General features: G+C 30.7%; 1 protein-coding gene across 6 annotated transcripts in view; it reads right to left on the reverse strand.

The window, feature by feature from the left end:
- Rala (Ras-like protein A) overlaps positions 1–20,730 on the reverse strand; it is a 307,573-nt gene that overhangs the window by 118,306 nt on the left and 168,537 nt on the right. For all 6 annotated transcript variants that reach the window (XM_071693528.1, XM_071693537.1, XM_071693509.1 and 3 more), the window contains 2 exons: positions 5,911–6,047; positions 1,574–1,645 (listed from right to left, as the gene is read on the reverse strand). In XM_071693528.1, the coding sequence (XP_071549629.1) occupies positions 1,574–1,645; positions 5,911–6,047 (209 nt within the window). The remainder of the gene's footprint in view (positions 1–1,573; positions 1,646–5,910; positions 6,048–20,730) is intronic.

Raw genomic sequence — 20,730 nt, forward strand, 5'->3', positions numbered from 1 at the left:
GAAGCCATAATGTTTGCTCTCTTTTCTATTCTGTTGGCATTACACTCTCTTCCAGTGATTTTTTAAACATATTTCAAGCAGTGTCATGTGTTCCTAGACTTCTTTAGCAAATACAGAAAATTCATTTGCCTTAAGATGCTTCAGCAGTTTGCTGGTCTTTTTTTTTTTTTTTTACAATTTCAGTGCTTTCCAAATCCTCTTCCCCCACCCAATCTCTGCTATTTGGACTGTAAAAACCTCCAATGTGAATAATATCTTAAACTCATCATTGAAATCCTTGCAAATCTCCTTATATCTCAAAACATGCTGAAGCCCTCAGTCTGATTGGTAGCTCTTTAACTGATGATTTACTCTTTATGAATTTATATAAAAGTTTGGTTTGTCATTTCTGTCTTATTCACTATATTCTTTTAAAGTTTTCCAGATTTTCTTTTCTTATCTTGCTATTCCCAGTCTTTGCTTTCTTTTGTCTCGAATGCTGCGTGGGTGCTGCAATGCCTGGATTTCTTCCATTGTACATCCCTGCACTCTTTTATATCTTTTTCATATCTTTATTGAATCATATATCTTTTCATCACAACCTGAGATGGAAGGAAACTACATGTATTCACCTTAACACCAACATTCTCAGCCATATCATTTAGGTATGAGGTCAAGGATAGATTCTTATCCAGATTGCCTGAAGCTCCTGATATTTAGGCTCAAAATATTGTAACATTGCTTCACTATCATGTAAACCAAAAGTGGTCTAATCTATATGTGCATATTCAACCAAGTAATCAACTTCAATCTCTTCATCAAAATGAAAATCAGCTTCATTCTCATAATAAAAACAAAATCCCCACTGTCATGTTATCTACAGTGAAAATTGCGAAGCTTGCATAACTTGTCTCTTCAGCCAATACAGAAGGCAGAGACAAGTTGAAGAACTTCGTAACATCAGCAAAGACTGTGAAATCCCTAAGTTTAAAGAGATCAAAATCATAATCCTTTTTTTTCAATATCTATCCAAGGCTGGCATATTCAATCAAAGGGTAAATAGGCCCAACTGATTTGTCAACTACCATGTTACCTGCTGTAGGACCAGCTACCACTGTAAGGTGAGTAACAAATTAATGAAGTTTTGGACTAAAGGATCCAAGTCAAATGCATTCGTAACAATAGAATGCCTGTAAGCAGATGTTTAACATGATCATTTTTACATACTTAGTGTGATACCATGTTTAACTGGATCCAAGTTGCCAGTCACAAATGTCCTGTCATACTACTTATTCTGGTGATAGGCATATGACTCCAAACTTGAAGATTTAAATGCCAATAAACAGCAACTGCTTAATCTATACAGCAGCTAAATCTATTGTCCTACTTTAGATTTCTATAAATAGCTAACAATAAACACATAAAATAGATATATAACACTCTCAGTGAAGACCCACTTTCCTAAAAGTGTACTATACTTGATTTTATAATGAGTAGCCTGATATACTTCCTAAGTAATAACTCCTAACATAACTCTTACCTTGGTCTAGAATAATTCTCCCTTAATACCTATAATTTTGCAGGTAGTTCTTACCTGAATTCTTGGGTGGCTTGGAATGAGTCATCTTCAGTGATGGAGAAAACACACAAGAACCCTTCACCAGACCTGAGAAAAATAAACAAAATTAGTACAGTTACGCTCTCAAAGAATCTCTTTCAAAATGACTATATCAGTGACAGAATGAAGTGCAAGCAACAAAATAGCAACTGCTTTCCTTATGTGGTAGTTGTATATTCTACCCTACTATACGTTTCTTAGAACAGCTTATCATATGACAACAAACCAGGTATAAAACAAGCTCATTAAAGAATTGCTTTCCTGAAGTACAAACAAAATCATGTCCTCTTAATATCTGGAGAGGTAATGGTTTGGATATAAAGAACATCACTGGCATTTAATAAAATCATCTTGATACTAAACATAACCTAACATTTGTCAGTAAGCTCCTCCAGTTTTTGGTTGCTATGGAGGAATGGAAATTCCAACAGAATAACCAAAACAGAGCTTTAATCTGTTACATTTCTGAGACCCCTGAACATAGCAAAGCCTTGAACATTAAAACTCCTCCAATCCCTCGTTCAAGGACAAAGCTTCATGAAAAATATTCTTCACAATCAAGGAAAAAAGCTCTAACACATTTAACAGGGGTGTGTGATGTCTCCATGGTTGTTTAATTTGTTTATGGATGGGGTTGTTAGGGAGGTGAATGCAAGAGTTTTGGAAAGAGGGGCAAGTATGAAGTCTGTTGGGGATGAGAGAGCTTGGGAAGTGAGTCAGATGTTGTTCGCTGATGATACAGCGCTGGTGGCTGATTCATGTGAGAAACTGCAGAAGCTGGTGACTGAGTTTGGTAAAGTGTGTGAAAGAAGAAAGTTAAGAGTAAATGTGAATAAGAGCAAGGTAATTAGGTACAGTAGGGTTGAGGGTCAAGTCAATTGGGAGGTAAGTTTGAATGGAGAAAAACTGGAGGAAGTAAAGTGTTTTAGATATCTGGGAGTGGATCTGGCAGCGGATAGAACCATGGAAGCGGAAGTGGATCATAGGGTGGGTGAGGGGGCGAAAATCCTGGGAGCCTTGAAGAATGTGTGGAAGTCGAGAACATTATCTCGGAAAGCAAAAATGGGTATGTTTGAAGGAATAGTGGTTCCAACAATGTTGTATGGTTGCGAGGCGTGGGCTATGGATAGAGTTATGCGCAGGAGGATGGATGTGCTGGAAATGAGATGTTTGAGGACAATGTGTGGTGTGAGGTGGTTTGATCGAGTAAGTAACGTAAGGGTAAGAGAGATGTGTGGAAATAAAAAGAGCGTGGTTGAGAGAGCAGAAGAGGGTGTTTTGAAACGGTTTGGGCACATGGAGAGAATGAGTGAGGAAAGATTGACCAAGAGGATATATGTGTCGGAGGTGGAGGGAACGAGGAGAAGTGGGAGACCAAATTGGAGGTGGAAAGATGGAGTGAAAAAGATTTTGTGTGATCGGGGCCTGAACATGCAGGAGGGTGAAAGGAGGGCAAGGAATAGAGTGAATTGGATCGATATGGTATACCGGGGTTGACGTGCTGTCAGTGGATAGAATCAGGGCATGTGAAGCGTCTGGAGTAAACCATGGAAAGCTGTGTAGGTATGTATATACATGTGTATGGGGGTGGGATGGGCCATTTCTTTCATCTGTTTCCTTGTGCTACCTCGCAAATGCGGGAGACAGCGGCAAAAAAAAAAAAAAAAAAAAAAAAAAAAAAAAAAAAAAAATAACAATTGTATGGAAGGTAACTGGCCAATGAAACAATATGATAACACACCCCTACTATAATCCTAAGTCTGTTTACAGAAAAAGTTATTCTATCTATCTATCTATATCTCTGATGCCTCTTCCAACTGGAACTCCCTCAAAAGGGTGGCCACATTAACAGTCTCCATAATTAAAGAACTCCAGTGCTGCTTCTTAGCCTTTAGTGCCTCACCCTTAACAGGCCACAGGCAGAAGGCAAGTCTAGCACAGTGTGCAGAGGCTCCTACCTAATGTTCCTAATGACTACTATCTAATCCTCCTACCTACTATTTCCACCCGATGTTTCTACCTAATGCTCCTTCCTAATACTTCTATTTACTGCTCCTACCATTTTGCCAAAAAGCAGAGCTAGCACATAGTGCTCGCAACAAGAAAGTATAGAGTAACAGAGAATGAGCTGCTTGAGTTAAGTGTCATCCAGTATCATATGTGACAAGGAGAGATTGTATGTCTGTGGACAGAATGCCAGTAATCTACATGTTAATGAGGCAGAAAGAAAAGACAGCTACCTGTTAGAGGAGTGCAACTTAACAACTACTAAAGTGCTAGCTCACTATGATGTCACTAACCCTCCCAATACCCAGGCAGGTAGTACTGCTAATATACCTCCCTGGTTGTTGGCTGCCTGCTAACTACTACTAGAAAGGGAGAGAAGACTGTGTGTGCATGTGTGTGTGCGCCTTCAAGTATCTATAATTAGATTTTGCCAAAATGGCTATGCACAACACACTACACATCAAAATTGGCAATTATGTTGTTCCTCTCCGCTGTTAGCTACATCACAAAATAATCTATCTAAGGTTCACCTTGGACCAATTTCAACCATATGTTAAGTTTTCCTTTAGATATTTCTATAGAGTTCCATGCGTATTTCTTATTTCCCTTGACACTACACCGAAGCTTCCAGGCAGAGTTCTCATATATTGTTGTAAGACTTTTTTTCTTGGTAATTTCTATGGCAGTATTGTAGATCTAATAACTCTGTATCTTTCCTCATGAGACACTTTCAGGTTCAAAAAAATATCTATCAATAACTTACAATTTGTCATCATATATGGATTATCACAAATTTTTCTTTTTCTTTCTAAGCAATTAGTTCTAGTTCTTTCAGCTTTTCATGGTAATTCATACATCATATACCCTGAAATTTGATTGTGAAATGCTTCTGGATTCTCTGTAATTTGTTTATCTTTAAGTCTAATAGTTTCTCTCTTTTGTCTCTTGAAGCGAACATTCGCAAAATCACACTACTCATTCCATGGCTCGATAGTGCTATCTTCTCAATACATTTTCTGAATGCTAGTGTTTTGCATATGGTGAAATCCAAATCCTTAACACTGGTTATATTTTCAACTGCCTTCTCTGCTGGGTCTTAATATAGTGTTACCATTGTATTCTTACTTGTTCCATAACATATTTGCAATGATTTGTCTTCGTTAAATCTAAATAACATAAGGTTCGCTTCACCCCATTTGCATACAAGTCTTCTTCATATCTCCATTTGATTATCTTCTGGTATAATAATTCTGCTTTCTCTGGTTTAATCAACAAAGTGCATTACAATGGTTCCTTTGATTTCTCTGTCAATGTCTGACACCATTAATGCATAGAAATGAGGCAAATAACATTCCTTGTGATACCCTGGAAAGGCCATTAGCTTCATCATAACCTTAACATTATGCTTCTATACTTTCTCTATTTAGCTCTGTGATTCATTTTGTGAAACACCTTTGCAAAATTGGGAAAACTATAACCATTCTCTTTCCTTATATTAGACTTTCATATGAGCTGTTGTAATAGGCTAATAACAGGGTGTGCATACATTTTTCAAGAAAAAGTACAAAACTATTTTGGCCTTTGTTTATGAAGCTGTTCTTGATCAGATGATCAAAGACTTTTTAGTGAAGTCAAGCTATCTGGCCAGTGCTGACTAAGTAGTAGCCAGGATCCTCCTGGCTAATACTTGGTGTTACATATGCCATTTTGTGAATGGAGAGAGAGAGAGAGAGAGAGAGAGAGAGAGAGAGAGAGAGAGAGAGAGAGAGAGAGGGGGGGGGGGGCTGAACACCTGAGTTGAGTGTAGACTGAATGCCACATCCAGGATTTGAACCCATGCGGGTCTGACCCACAATGTCCCATCCTAACTCATGATCTGTAACATTATCCACTACACCATGGAGGCCCATGTGTGTGTGTGAATTTAAAGAATAAAAATTGGGTGCCCTATGAATAAAATAAACATGCAAATAATTTCAAGGTCAAATGGAGTATGGCCCTTACCTATGTTAAGGAAGGGGAAATCAATCTATGAATTATAATGAAAATGCTCCACAATTTTTGCATCTAATCAAACATATGGATCAGTATCAACATACACTATTAGAACATTAGCATCAATATTTGAAATATAAACGGCATCAAACCTTGATGAAAACTTTCTCACTCTTTCCTGTTAGTCATGAGAAAATTATCTTAATTGCAACTAATTGAAATTATTATGGGTTCTTTTTCATTAAGAACTTATTTATGCTCAAGTCTTCTACCAGATGTTGTCATGCATCATATCCAACATGAAGTTTTACCTGAAATAATTGTCTCTGATTGCAGCATAATCTTCCTGTCCTGCAGTGTCGAGAATGTCTATTTGCACCTCTTCACCATCAAGAACAACCTTTTTGCGGTAGCTATCTGCCTTTGTTGGTTCGTAGTCTTCTACAAACTGTAATGACCAAAGCAAATTGAAATACTGATATACAAAAAATAACAAACATTTAGATAAATAACTGCTTGGTTCAAAATACATAATACACTGTAATTGTAAATTTAGTACAATATAATTTTGATGGTACAATATTTTCTTTACTTAATATTTCTAGCTTAGGATACAGTAATAACTAATGATATTGGTATGTACTGTAACGTAGCCAACTTAAAGCATCACTCAGTTACAAATGATCTTTGACCAAGTTGAAAATACAATATTCATCATACCAAGTTCAAGTTAATTAAGTAAGGCCATGCAAAGGTAGTTGCAACTATCAAGTTGCCATAATGACAAGGTCACTCCTGTTGCTTTTGCCTGTGAGCTTCAAGCAGAAAAAGGAAATCCACGGGGAAACTGTAACCACAATGATGATTCATAGAATATGCATAGAATCTAACAATGTCAGCTATTCAACAGTGGTGGAAAAGAGCAGATGTCATACCTATTTCTGGGAAATGAGACTAGGAATAGGCATTAAACTACACCTCACAGATACCTCATGGAGTCTTTGGAGGTCTTCATCCCTAAAGCCTGGGCTAGGTCCAGGCTGCTGAATCTGGTCTTTGGGTGACCAAGCTGATGGAAGCCACAGCCCTCAGGCACACAAAGCCCCCACAGCCTAGCTAGTGTGGTACACGTAGGTACTTGTCAAATACACTCTTGAACTTCTCTAGTGTGCATCCCTGACCTTTTTAATATGGAGTCACTAGAGATGGCATCGTTTACAGATCACTATGATCTGTTAGCTAAAAATTTGTATATTCACCTTACAGTTCCAGTTATTACCAACTTTTGCATTCTACCTGCTATGACAGCATGGTCACATTTTTCAAGTGCTTTTGCAAAGTCGGTGTAAATTGCATCAGCATATTCTTTATTCTCCAAAGCTTCAACAATCCTATCATTATGGTCAAGCAACTAAGAGAGGCAAAATCTACCCACCCTGAAACCATATTGTCTGGGATAATGTTGCTTGTTCACTTCTATAAATTCAGTCAGCTTTCTTCTTAGGACTCGAACATTTCAATGATGTGGGGCATTAATGTTATGTTGAAATTTTTTGGGGAATGCTTCGCTTCCATCTTTGTAAGGTGGAGTGATGTGGATCACTTTCAAACTCTCAGGAATGATGGCAGAATCTAGACTTTTTCTCCACAGAATATCAAATGCACATGCTAGAGGTGCCTTGCATTTCTTTATGAAGACAGTTCCATGAGTATGGGCCAGGGGCAGAGTGCATGGGCATGCTCTCAATGGCACTCTCAAAATTTTTTTTGTGAAGGTGATACATGTTATAGGTACACTTGGGGGATTACTGTTTAGGAAGATATATGTTGGGGCATCTATCTTTGATAATGTTTCTGGCTTGCTGAATACAATTAATGTTGCCTTTTTAGAATCTCACTCATCTCTTGGTAGTCATTTATGAAGTTACCTTCTGCTGTTCTGAGTGGGCCAATTGAGTTTTAGTTCTGGGTTTGCATTTTGCATACGAGTAAAAGTATTTTGGGTTATTTCTCATTTAATTCATGACTTTTTCTTCTTTTTCCTGTGTTTCCTATGACACTTTTAGTTTATGGCCTGTGTCCAATAATTCACTTCATCAGTTTTCCTTACTTTGCTGGGTAAGCTGTGGCTTCTTTAGAAGATTTGCAGTTTTTTGCCTCCTGTAAAATGCTCATCTTTCTCACTCTAACCTATAGTCTTGCATTTTTTTTTGCTCAGATTTTCAACTTCCTCAGATTTTAATGAAAATCTGTGTATAGATGTTATTTTATATGGTATTTATGTATTATGAGTCAAAAGAATGTAATTCTTAAATTTAACCTTTTAATTACCACCTGGACTAATTATGATGAAATTTAAATGATAATAACACCAGTAATCATACGAATTTTCAGATTTTCACCACAAATTCGTATTCAGCATACATAAAATTATCTATGCTGAAAATTTCAACCAAATTTCTTTTTTGCTCAGATTTTCAACTTCCTCAGATTTTCATGAAAATCTGTGTATAGATGTTATTTTATATGGTATTTAAGTATTTGGAGTCAAAAGACTGTGGTTCATGATATTAACCGGTTAATTAATTAGCACCAGGACTAATTATGATAAAATTTAAATGCTAATTACTCGGATAATTATGCGGATTTTTATATTCTGATCACAGATTCGTATTCAGCATACATAAAGGTATCTATTCTGAAAATTTCAAGAAAATCTATTTTTTCAAAAAAATCACGAAAAATCCAAGGCATTTTTTTTGGCTCAGATTTTCAACTTCCTCAGATTTTAATGAAAATCTGTGTACAGATGTTATTTTATAAGGTATTTAAGTATTTGGAGTCAAAGGACTGTAATTCATTATATTAACCGGTTTATTAGTTAGCACCTGGACTAATTATGATAAAATTCAAATGATAATTACTAGGATAATTATACGAATTTTTATATTCTGATCACAGATTCGTATTCAGCATACATAAAGGTATCTATTCTGAAAATTTCAAGAAAATCTATTTTTTCAAAAAAAATCAATAAAAATCCAAGGCTATAGCCTTGCATTTTTTTTTTTGCTCAGATTTTCCACTTCCTCAGATTTTAATGAAAATCTGTGTACAGATGTTATTTTATATGGTATTTAAGTATTTGGAGTCAAAAGACAGTGATACATGATATTAACCGGTTTGTTAATTAGCACCTGGACTAATAATGATAAAATTGAAATGCTAATTACGCGGATAATTATACGAATTTTTAGATTCTGATCACAGATTCGATTCAGCATACAGAAAGGTATCTATTCTGAAAATTTCAAGAAAATCTATTTTTTCAAAAAAATCAAAAAATCCAAGGCTATAGCTTTGCATTTTTTTATGCTTAGATTTTGAACTTCCTCAGATTTTAATGAAAATCTGTGTATAGATGTTATTTTATATGGTATTTATGTATTATGAGTCAAAAGAATGTAATTTTTAAACTTAACCTTTTAATTAGCACCTGCACTAATTATGATGAAATTTAAATGCTAATTACTCGAGTAATTATACGAATTTTCAGATTTTGACCACAGCTTCGTATTAAGCATACATAAAAGTATCTATGCTGAAAATTTCAAGAAAATCTAATTTTTCAAAAAAATCACGAAAAATCCCAGGCTATAGCCTTGCATTTTTTTGCTCAGATTTTCAACTTCCTCAGATTTTAATGAAAATCTGTGTATAGATGTTATTTTATATGGTATTTAAGTATTTGGAGTCAAAAGACTGTGATTCATGATATTAACTGGTTTATTAATTAGCACCTGGACTAATTATGAAAAAATTTAAATGCTAATTACTCGAACAATTATACGGATTTTAAGATTCTGATCACAGATTCGTATTCAGCATACATAAAGGTATCTATTCTGAAAATTTCAAGAAAATCTATTTTTTCAAAAAAATCACGAAAAATCCAAGGCAAAAGCCTGGCATTTTTTTTGCTCAGATTTTCAACTTCCTCAGATTTTAATGAAAATCTGTGTATAGATGTTATTTTATATGGTATTTAAGTATTTGGAGTCAAAAGACTGTAATTCATTATATTAACCGGTTTATTAATTAGCACCTGGACTAATTATCAGAAAATTCAAATGCTAATTACTCGGATAATTATACGAATTTTTAGATTCTGATCACAGATTCGTATTCAGCATACATAAAGGTATCTATTCTGAAAATTTCAAGAAAATTTATTTTTTCAAAAAAATCACGAAAAATCCAAGGCTATAGCCTTGCATTTTTTTTGCTCAGATTTTCAACTTCCTCAGATTTTAATGAAAATCTGTGTATAGATGTTATTTTATATGGTATTTAAGTATTTGGAGTCAAAAGACTGTAATTCATTATATTAACCAGTTTATTAATTAGAACCTGGACAAACTATGATAAAATTCAAATGCTAATTACTCGGATAATTATACGAATTTTTATATTCTGATCACAGATTCGTATTCAGCATACATAAAGGTATCTATTCTGAAAATTTCAAGAAAATCTATTTTTTCAAAAAAATCAAGAAAAATCCAAGGCCTTGCATTTTTTTTGCTCAGATTTTCAACTTCCTCAGATTTTAATGAAAATCTGTGTATAGATGTTATTTTATATGGTATTTAAGTATTTGGAGTCAAAAGACTGTGATTCATGATATTAACCGGTTTATTAATTAGCACCTGGACTAATTATAAAATTCAAATGCTAATTACTCGGATAATTATACGAATTTTTAGATTCTGATCACAGATTCGTATTCAGCATACATAAAGGTATCTATTCTGAAAATTTCAAGAAAATCTATTTTTTCAAAAAAATCAAGAAAAATCCAAGGCTATAGCCTTGCATTTTTTTTGCTCAGATTTTCAACTTCCTCAGATTTTAATGAAAATCTGTGTATAGATGTTATTTTATATGGTATTTAAGTATTTGGAGTCAAAAGACAGTGATTCATTATATTAACCGGTTTGTTAATTAGCACCTGGACTAATTATGATAAAATTTAAATGCTAATTACTCGAGTAATTATACGAATTTTAGATTCTGATCACAGATTCGTATTCAGCATACATAAAGGTATCTATTCTGAAAATTTCAAGAAAATTTATTTTTTCAAAAAAATCACGAAAAATCCAAGGCTATAGCCTTGCATTTTTTTTGCTCAGATTTTCAACTTCCTCAGATTTTAATGAAAATCTGTGTATAGATGTTATTTTATATGGTATTTAAGTATTTGGAGTCAAAAGACTGTAATTCATGATATTAACCGGTTTATTAATTAGCACCTGGACTAATTATGATAAAATTCAAATGCTAATTACTCGATAATTATACGAATTTTTAGATTCTGATCACAGATTCGTATTCAGCATACATAAAGGTATCTATTCTGAAAATTTCAAGAAAATCTATTTTTTCAAAAAAATCACGAAAAATCCAAGGCAATAGCCTGCATTTTTTTTGCTCAGATTTTCAACTTCCTCAGATTTTAATGAAAATCTGTGTATAGATGTTATTTTATATGGTATTTAAGTATTTGGAGTCAAAAGACTGTAATTCATGATATTAACCGGTTTATTAATTAGCACCTGGACTAATTATAAAATTCAAATGCTAATTACTCGGATAATTATACGAATTTTTAGATTCTGATCACAGATTCGTATTCAGCATACATAAAGGTATCTATTCTGAAAATTTCAAGAAAATCTATTTTTTCAAAAAAATCACGAAAAATCCAAGGCTATAGCTTGCATTTTTTTTGCTCAGATTTTCAACTTCCTCAGATTTTAATGAAAATCTGTGTATAGATGTTTTTTATATGGTATTTAAGTATTTGGAGTCAAAAGACAGTGATTCATTATATTAACCGGTTTCTTAATTAGCACCTGCACTAATTATAAAATTCAAATGCTAATTACTCGAGTAATTATACGAATTTTCAGATTTTGACCACAGATTCGTATTCAGCAAACATAAAATTATCTATGCTGAAAATTTCAAGAAAATTTATTTTTTCAAAAAAAATCACGAAAAATCCAAGGCCTTGCATTTTTTTTGCTCAGATTTTCAACTTCCTCAGATTTTAATGAAAATCTGTGTATAGATGTTATTTTATATGGTATTTAAGTATTTGGAGTCAAAAGACAGTGATTCATGATATTAACCGGTTTGTTAATTAGCACCTGGACTAATTATGATAAAATTGAAATGCTAATTACTCGGATAATTATACGAATTTTTAGATTCTGATCACAGATTCGTATTCAGCATACATAAAGGTATCTATTCTGAAAATTTCAAGAAAATTTATTTTTTCAAAAAAATCAAGAAAAATCCAAGGCTATAGCCTTGCATTTTTTTTGCTCAGATTTTCAACTTCCTCAGATTTTAATTAAAATCTGTGTATAGATGTTATTTTATATGGTATTTAAGTATTTGGAGTCAAAAGACTGTAATTCATTATATTAACCGGTTTATTAATTAGCACCTGGACTAATTATGATAAAATTCAAATGCTAATTACTCGGATAATTATACGAATCTTTAGATTCTGATCACAGATTCGTATTCAGCATACATAAAGGTATCTATTCTGAAAATTTCAAGAAAATTTATTTTTTCAAAAAAATCACGAAAAATCCAAGGCTATAGCCTTGCATTTTTTTTGCTCAGATTTTCAACTTCCTCAGATTTTAATGAAAATCTGTGTATAGATGTTATTTTATATGGTATTTAAGTATTTGGAGTCAAAAGACAGTGATTCATGATATTAACCGGTTTGTTAATTAGCACCTGGACTAATTATGATAAAATTCAAATGCTAATTACTCGGATAATTATACGAATTTTTAGATTCTGATCACAGATTCGTATTCAGCATACATAAAGGTATCTATTCTGAAAATTTCAAGAAAATTTATTTTTTCAAAAAAATCACGAAAAATCCAAGGCTATAGCCTTGCATTTTTTTTGCTCAGATTTTCAACTTCCTCAGATTTTAATGAAAATCTGTGTATAGATGTTATTTTATATGGTATTTAAGTATTTGGAGTCAAAAGACTGTAATTCTTATATTAACCGTTTTAATTAGCACCTGGACTAATTATGATAAATTTAAATGCTAATTACTCGAGTAATTATACGAATTTTTCAGATTTTGACCACAAATTCGTATTCAGCATACATAAAATTATCTATTCTGAAAATTTCAAATTTCTTTTTTCAAAAAATCACGAAAAATCCAAGGCTATAGCCTTGCATTTTTTTTTGCTCAGATTTTCAACTTCCTCAGATTTTAATGAAAATCTGTGTATAGATGTTATTTTATATGGTATTTAAGTATTTGGAGTCAAAAGACTGTGATTCATGATATTAACCGGTTTGTTAATTAGCACCTGGACTAATTATGATAAAATTGAAATGCTAATTACTCGGATAATTATACGAATTTTTAGATTCTGATCACAGATTCGTATTCAGCATACATAAAGGTATCTATTCTGAAAATTTCAAGAAAATTTATTTTTTCAAAAAAAATCACGAAAAATCCAAGGCTATAGCCTGGCATTTTTTTTGCTGAGATTTTCAACTTCCTCAGATCTTAATGAAAATCTGTGTATAGATGTTATTATATATGGTATTTAAGTTATTGGAGTCAAAAGACTAATTTATGATATTAACCGGTTAATTAATTAGCACCTGCACTAATTATGATAAAATTCAAATCCTAATTATCCTCAGCTTCATTTTTTTTTCTCGTTTTAATCTCATTTATAAATTGTATAGATTTTATTTTATTAATATGAGCAAAAGAGTATTAATTAACCTTATGCCTGATAATTATGAATATGCTATACTCGAAATAACGAATTCGATTTACCAGATCTATCCAAAGACGATCAGATTTAACCTTTAATTACTGGATATTATGAAAATTGAAGCTAATTACCGTAATTAACGATTTAATTCACAGATTCGATTCACTACATAAAGTCTATCTGAAAATTTCAATTTTTTTTCAAAAAAAAAATCATTTTTTTTTAATTTTCACTTCAGATTTATGAAATCTGTTAAGTGTTATTTATATGGTTATATTGAGTCAAAAGATAATTAATTAACCTTTTAATTAACCTGACTAATTATGAATTAATCAATTACTATTTAGATTTTATTGACAAATTCTATAGCAAAAATACTTCGAAATTCAAGAATTTTTTTTCAAAAAACGAAACCAGTTCATTTTTGCTCATTTTCAATCCATTTAATGAAATCTGTGTAAGAGTTATTATATGGTATTTAAATTTGGAGTCAAGACGTGATTCATGATATAACCGTTTTAATTAGCACGGACTAATTATAAAAAACAATACCGAATTATACAATTTATCTGATCACGATTCGATTCGCAAATACTATCTGAAATTAAATTATTTTTCAAAATGAAAGCCATTTTTTTGCTAGTTTCATTCCTAGATTTAATAATCTGTATAGTTATTAATGGTTAATATTGATAAAGGTATTATACTTAATAGCACGAAAATTATAATAATGCTAATTACTCGAATTAGAATTTATTTGACACAGTTCGTATTCACTACAAAGACTGAATTCATTATATAACCGGTTTATTAATTAGCACCTGGACTAATTATGATAAAATTCAAATGCTAATTACTCGGATAATTATACGAATTTTTAATTCTGATCACAGATTCGTATTCAAACATACATAAAGGTATCTATTCTGAAAATTTCAAGAAAATTTATTTTTTCAAAAAAATCAAGAAAAATCCAAGGCTATAGCCTTGCAATTTTTTTGCTCAGATTTTCAACTTCCTCGATTTTAATTAAAATCTGTGTATAGATGTTATTTTATATGGTATTTAAGTATTTGGAGTCAAAAGACAGTGATTCATTTATATTAACCGGTTTTTTAATTAGCACCTGGACTAATTATGATAAAATTTAAATGCTAATTACTCGGATAATTATACGAATTTTTAGATTCTGATCACAGATTCGTATTCACATACAGAAAGGTATCTATTCTGAAAATTTCTAAGAAAATTTATTTTTTCAAAAAAATCAAGAAAAATCCAAGGCTATAGCCTTGCATTTTTTTTGCTCAGATTTTCAACTTCCTCAGATTTTAATGAAAATCTGTGTATAGATGTTATTTTATATGGTATTTAAGTATTTGGAGTCAAAAGACTGTGATTCATGATATTAACCGGTTTTTAATTAGCACCTGGACTAATTATGATAAAATTAAATGCTAATTACTCGATAATTATACGAATTTTAGATTCTGATCACAGATTCGTATTCAGCATACATAAAGGTATCTATTCTGAAAATTTCAAGAAAATCTATTTTTTCAAAAAAATCACGAAAAATCCAAGGCTATAGCCTTGCATTTTTTTTGCTCAGATTTTCAACTTCCTCAGATTTTAATGAAAATCTGTGTATAGATGTTATTTTATATGGTATTTAAGTATTTGGAGTCAAAAGACTGTAATTCATTATATTAACCGGTTTATTAATTAGCACCTGGACTAATTATGATAAAATTAAAATGCTAATTACTCGGATAATTATACGAATTTTTAGATTCTGATCACAGATTCCTATTCAGCATACATAAAGGTATCTATTCTGAAAATTTCAAGAAAATTTATTTTTTCAAAAAAATCAAGAAAAATCCAAGGCTATAGCCTTGCATTTTTTTTGCTCAGATTTTCAACTTCCTCAGATTTTAATGAAAATCTGTGTATAGATGTTATTTTATATGGTATTTAAGTATTTGGAGTCAAAAGACTGCAATTCATTATATTAACCGGTTTATTAATTAGCACCTGGACTAATTATGATAAAATTCAAATGCTAATTACTCGGATAATTATACGAATCTTTATATTCTGATCACATATTCGTATTCAGCATACATAAAGGTATCTATTCTGAAAATTTCAAGAAAATTTATTTTTTCAAAAAAATCAAGAAAAATCCAAGGCTATAGCCTTGCATTTTTTTTTGCTCAGATTTTCCACTTCCTCAGATTTTAATGAAAATCTGTGTATAGATGTTATTTTATATGGTATTTAAGTATTTGGAGTCAAAAGACAGTGATTCATGATATTAACCGGTTTGTTAATTAGCACTTGGACTAATTATGATAAAATTCAAATGCTAATTACTCGGATAATTATACGAATTTTTAGATTCTGATCACAGATTCGTATTCAGCATACAGAAAGGTATCTATTCTGAAAATTTCAAGAAAATTTATTTTTTCAAAAAAATCAAAAAAATCCAAGGATATAGCCTTGCATTTTTTTTTGCTCAGATTTTCAACTTCCTCAGATTTTAATGAAAATCTGTGTATAGATGTTATTTTATATGGTATTTATGTATTATGAGTCAAAAGAATGTAATTCTTAAAATTTAACCTTTTAATTAGCTCCTGGACTAATTATGAAATTTAAATGCTAATTACTCGAGTAATTATACGAATTTTCAGATTTTGACCACAAATTCGTATTCAGCATACATAAAATTATCTATTCTGAAAATTTCAAACAAATTTCTTTTTTCAAAAAATCACGACAAATCCAAGGATATAGCCTTGCATTTTTTTTGCTCAGATTTTCAACTTCCTCAGATTTTAATGAAAATCTGTGTATAGATGTTATTTTATATGGTATTTAAGTATTTGGAGTCAAAAGACTGTGATTCATGATATTAACCGGTTTATTAATTAGCACCAGGACTAATTATGATAAAATTCAAATGCTAATTACTCGAATAATTATACGGATTTTTAGATTCTGATCACAGATTCGTATTCAGCATACATAAAGGTATCTATTCTGAAAATTTCAAGAAAATTTATTTTTTCAAAAAAATCAAGAAAAATCCAAGGCTATAGCCTTGCATTTTTTTTGCTCAGATTTTCAACTTCCTCAGATTTTAATGAAAATCTGTGTATAGATGTTATTTTATATGGTATTTAAGTATTTGGAGTCAAAAGACTGTAATTCATTATATTAACCGGTTTATTAATTAGCACCTGGACTAATTATGATAAAATTCAAATGCTAATTACTCGGATAATTATACGAATTTATAGATTCTGATCACAGATTCGTATTCAGCATACATAAAGGTATCTATTCTGAAAATTTCAAGAAAATTTATTTTTTCAAAAAAATCACGAAAAATCCAAGGCTATAGCCTTGCATTTTTTTTGCTCAGATTTTCAACTTCCTCAGATTTTAATGAAAATCTGTGTATAGATGTTATTTTATATGGTATTTAAGTATTTGGAGTCAAAAGACTGTGATTCATGATATTAACCGGTTTATTAATTAGCACCAAACTAATTATGATAAAATTCAAATGCTAATTACTCGAATAATTATACGGATTTTTAGATTCTGATCACAGATTCGTATTCAGCATACATAAAGGTATCTATTCTGAAAATTTCAAGAAAATTTATTTTTTCAAAAAAATCAAGAAAAATCCAAGGCTATAGCCTTGCATTTTTTTTGCTCAGATTTTCAACTTCCTCAGATTTTAATGAAAATCTGTGTATAGATGTTATTTTATATGGTATTTAAGTATTTGGAGTCAAAAGACTGTAATTCATTATATTAACCGGTTTATTAATTAGCACCTGGACTAATTATGATAAAATTGAAATGCTAATTACTCGGATAATTATACGAATTTTTAGATTCTGATCACAGATTCGTATTCAGCATACATAAAGGTATCTATTCTGAAAATTTCAAGAAAATTTATTTTTTCAAAAAAATCAAGAAAAATCCAAGGCTATAGCCTTGCATTTTTTTTGCTCAGATTTTCAACTTCCTCAGATTTTAATGAAAATCTGTGTATAGATGTTATTTTATATGGTATTTAAGTATTTGGAGTCAAAAGACTGTAATTCATTATATTAACCGGTTTATTAATTAGCACCTGGACTAATTATGATAAAATTCAAATGCTAATTACTCGGATAATTATACGAATTTTTAGATTCTGATCACAGATTCGTATTCAGCATACATAAAGGTATCTATTCTGAAAATTTCAAGAAAATTTATTTTTTCAAAAAAATCAAGAAAAATCCAAGGCTATAGCCTTGCATTTTTTTTGCTCAGATTTTCAACTTCCTCAGATTTTAATGAAAATCTGTGTATAGATGTTATTTTATATGGTATTTAAGTATTTGGAGTCAAAAGACTGTGATTCATGATATTAACCGGTTTATTAATTAGCACCAGGACTAATTATGATAAAATTCAAATGCTAATTACTCGGATAATTATACGAATTTTTAGATTCTGATCACAGATTCGTATTCAGCATACATAAAGGTATCTATTCTGAAAATTTCAAGAAAATTTATTTTTTCAAAAAAATCAAGAAAAATCCAAGGCTATAGCCTTGCATTTATTTTGCTCAGATTTTCCACTTCCTCAGATTTTAATGAAAATCTGTGTATAGATGTTATTTTATATGGTATTTAAGTATTTGGAGTCAAAAGACTGTGATTCATGATATTAACCGGTTTGTTAATTAGCACCTGGACTAATTATGATAAAATTCAAATGCTAATTACTCGGATAATTATACGAATTCTTAGATTCTGATCACAGATTCGTATTCAGCATACATAAAGGTATCTATTCTGAAAATTTCAAGAAAATTTATTTTTTCAAAAAAATCACGAAAAATCCAAGGCTATAGCCTTGCATTTTTTTTGCTCAGATTTTCAACTTCCTCAGATTTTAATGAAAATCTGTGTATAGATGTTATTTTATATGGTATTTAAGTATTTGGAGTCAAAAGACTGTAATTCATGATATTAACCGGTTATTAATTAGCACCTGGACTAATTATGATAAAATTCAAATGCTAATTACTCGGATAATTATACGAATTTTTATATTCTGATCACAGATTCGTATTCAGCATACATAAAGGTATCTATTCTGAAAATTTCAAGAAAATTTATTTTTTCAAAAAAATCACGAAAAATCCAAGGCTATAGCCTTGCATTTTTTTTGCTCAGATTTTCAACTTCCTCAGATTTTAATGAAAATCTGTGTATAGATGTTATTTTATATGGTATTTAAGTATTTGGAGTCAAAAGACAGTGATTCATGATATTAACCGGTTTGTTAATTAGCACCTGGACTAATTATGATAAAATTGAAATGCTAATTACTCGGATAATTATACGAATTTTTAGATTCTGATCACAGATTCGTATTCAGCATACATAAAGGTATCTATTCTGAAAATTTTAAGAAAATTTATTTTTTCAAAAAAATCAAGAAAAATCCAAGCTAGCCTTGCATTTTTTTTGCTCAGATTTTCAAATTCCTCAGATTTTAATTAAAATCTGTGTATAGATGTTATTTTATATGGTATTTAAGTATTTGGAGTCAAAAGACTCTAATTCATTATATTAACCGGTTTATTAATTAGCACCTGGACTAATTATGATAAAATTCAAATGCTAATTACTCGGATAATTATACGAATTTTAGATTCTGATCACAGATTCGTATTCAGCATACATAAAGGTATCTATTCTGAAAATTTTAAGAAAATTTATTTTTTCAAAAAAATCAAGAAAAATCCAAGGCTATAGCCTTGCATTTTTTTTTGCTCAGATTTTCAAATTCCTCAGATTTTAATTAAAATCTGTGTATAGATGTTATTTTATATGGTATTTAAGTATTTGGAGTCAAAAGACAGTGATTCATGATATTAACCGGTTTCTTAATTAGCACCTGGACTAATTATGATAAAATTGAAATGCTAATTACTCGGATAATTATACGAATTTTTAGATTCTGATCACAGATTCGTATTCAGCATACATAAAGGTATCTATTCTGAAAATTTCAAGAAAATTTATTTTTTCAAAAAAATCAAGAAAAATCCAAGGCTATAGCCTTGCATTTTTTTTGCTCAGATTTTCAACTTCCTCAGATTTTAATGAAAATCTGTGTATAGATGTTATTTTATATGGTATTTAAGTATTTGGAGTCAAAAGACTGTAATTCATTATATTAACCGGTTTATTAATTAGCACCTGGACTATTTATGATAAAATTAAATGCTAATTACTCGGATAATTATACGAATTTTTAGATTCTGATCACAGATTCGTATTCAGCATACATAAAGGTATCTATTCTGAAAATTTCAAGAAAATTTATTTTTTCAAAAAAATCAAGAAAAATCCAAGGCTATAGCCTTGCATTTTTTTTTGCTCAGATTTTCAACTTCCTCAGATTTTAATGAAAATCTGTGTATAGATGTTATTTTATATGGTATTTAAGTATTTGGAGTCAAAAGACAGTGATTCATTATATTAACCGGTTTGTTAATTAGCACCTGCACTAATTATGATAAAATTAAATGCTAATTACTCGGATAATTATACGAATTTTATATTCTGATCACAGATTCGTATTCAGCATACATAAAGGTATCTATTCTGAAAATTTCAAGAAAATTTATTTTTTCAAAAAATCAAGAAAAATCCAAGGCTATAGCCTTGCATTTTTTTTGCTCAGATTTTCAACTTCCTCAGATTTTAATGAAAATCTGTGTATAGATGTTATTTTATATGGTATTTAAGTATTTGGAGTCAAAAGACTGTAATTCATGATATTAACCGGTTTATTAATTAGCACCTGGACTAATTATGATAAAATTCAAATGCTAATTACTCGAATAATTATACGAATTTTTAGATTCTGATCACAGATTCGTATTCAGCATACATAAAGGTATCTATTCTGAAAATTTCAAGAAAATTTATTTTTTCAAAAAAATCAAGAAAAATCCAAGGCTAGCCTTGCATTTTTTTTGCTCAGATTTTCAACTTCCTCAGATTTTAATGAAAATCTGTGTATAGATGTTATTTTATATGGTATTTAAGTATTTGGAGTCAAAAGACAGTGATTCATGATATTAACCGGTTTGTTAATTAGCACCTGGACTAATTATGATAAAATTGAAATGCTAATTACTCGGATAATTATACGAATTTTTAGATTCTGATCACAGAT

This window comes from Panulirus ornatus, chromosome 4, assembly GCF_036320965.1.
Source record: "Panulirus ornatus isolate Po-2019 chromosome 4, ASM3632096v1, whole genome shotgun sequence".
Taxonomy (NCBI): Eukaryota; Metazoa; Arthropoda; class Malacostraca; order Decapoda; family Palinuridae; genus Panulirus; species Panulirus ornatus.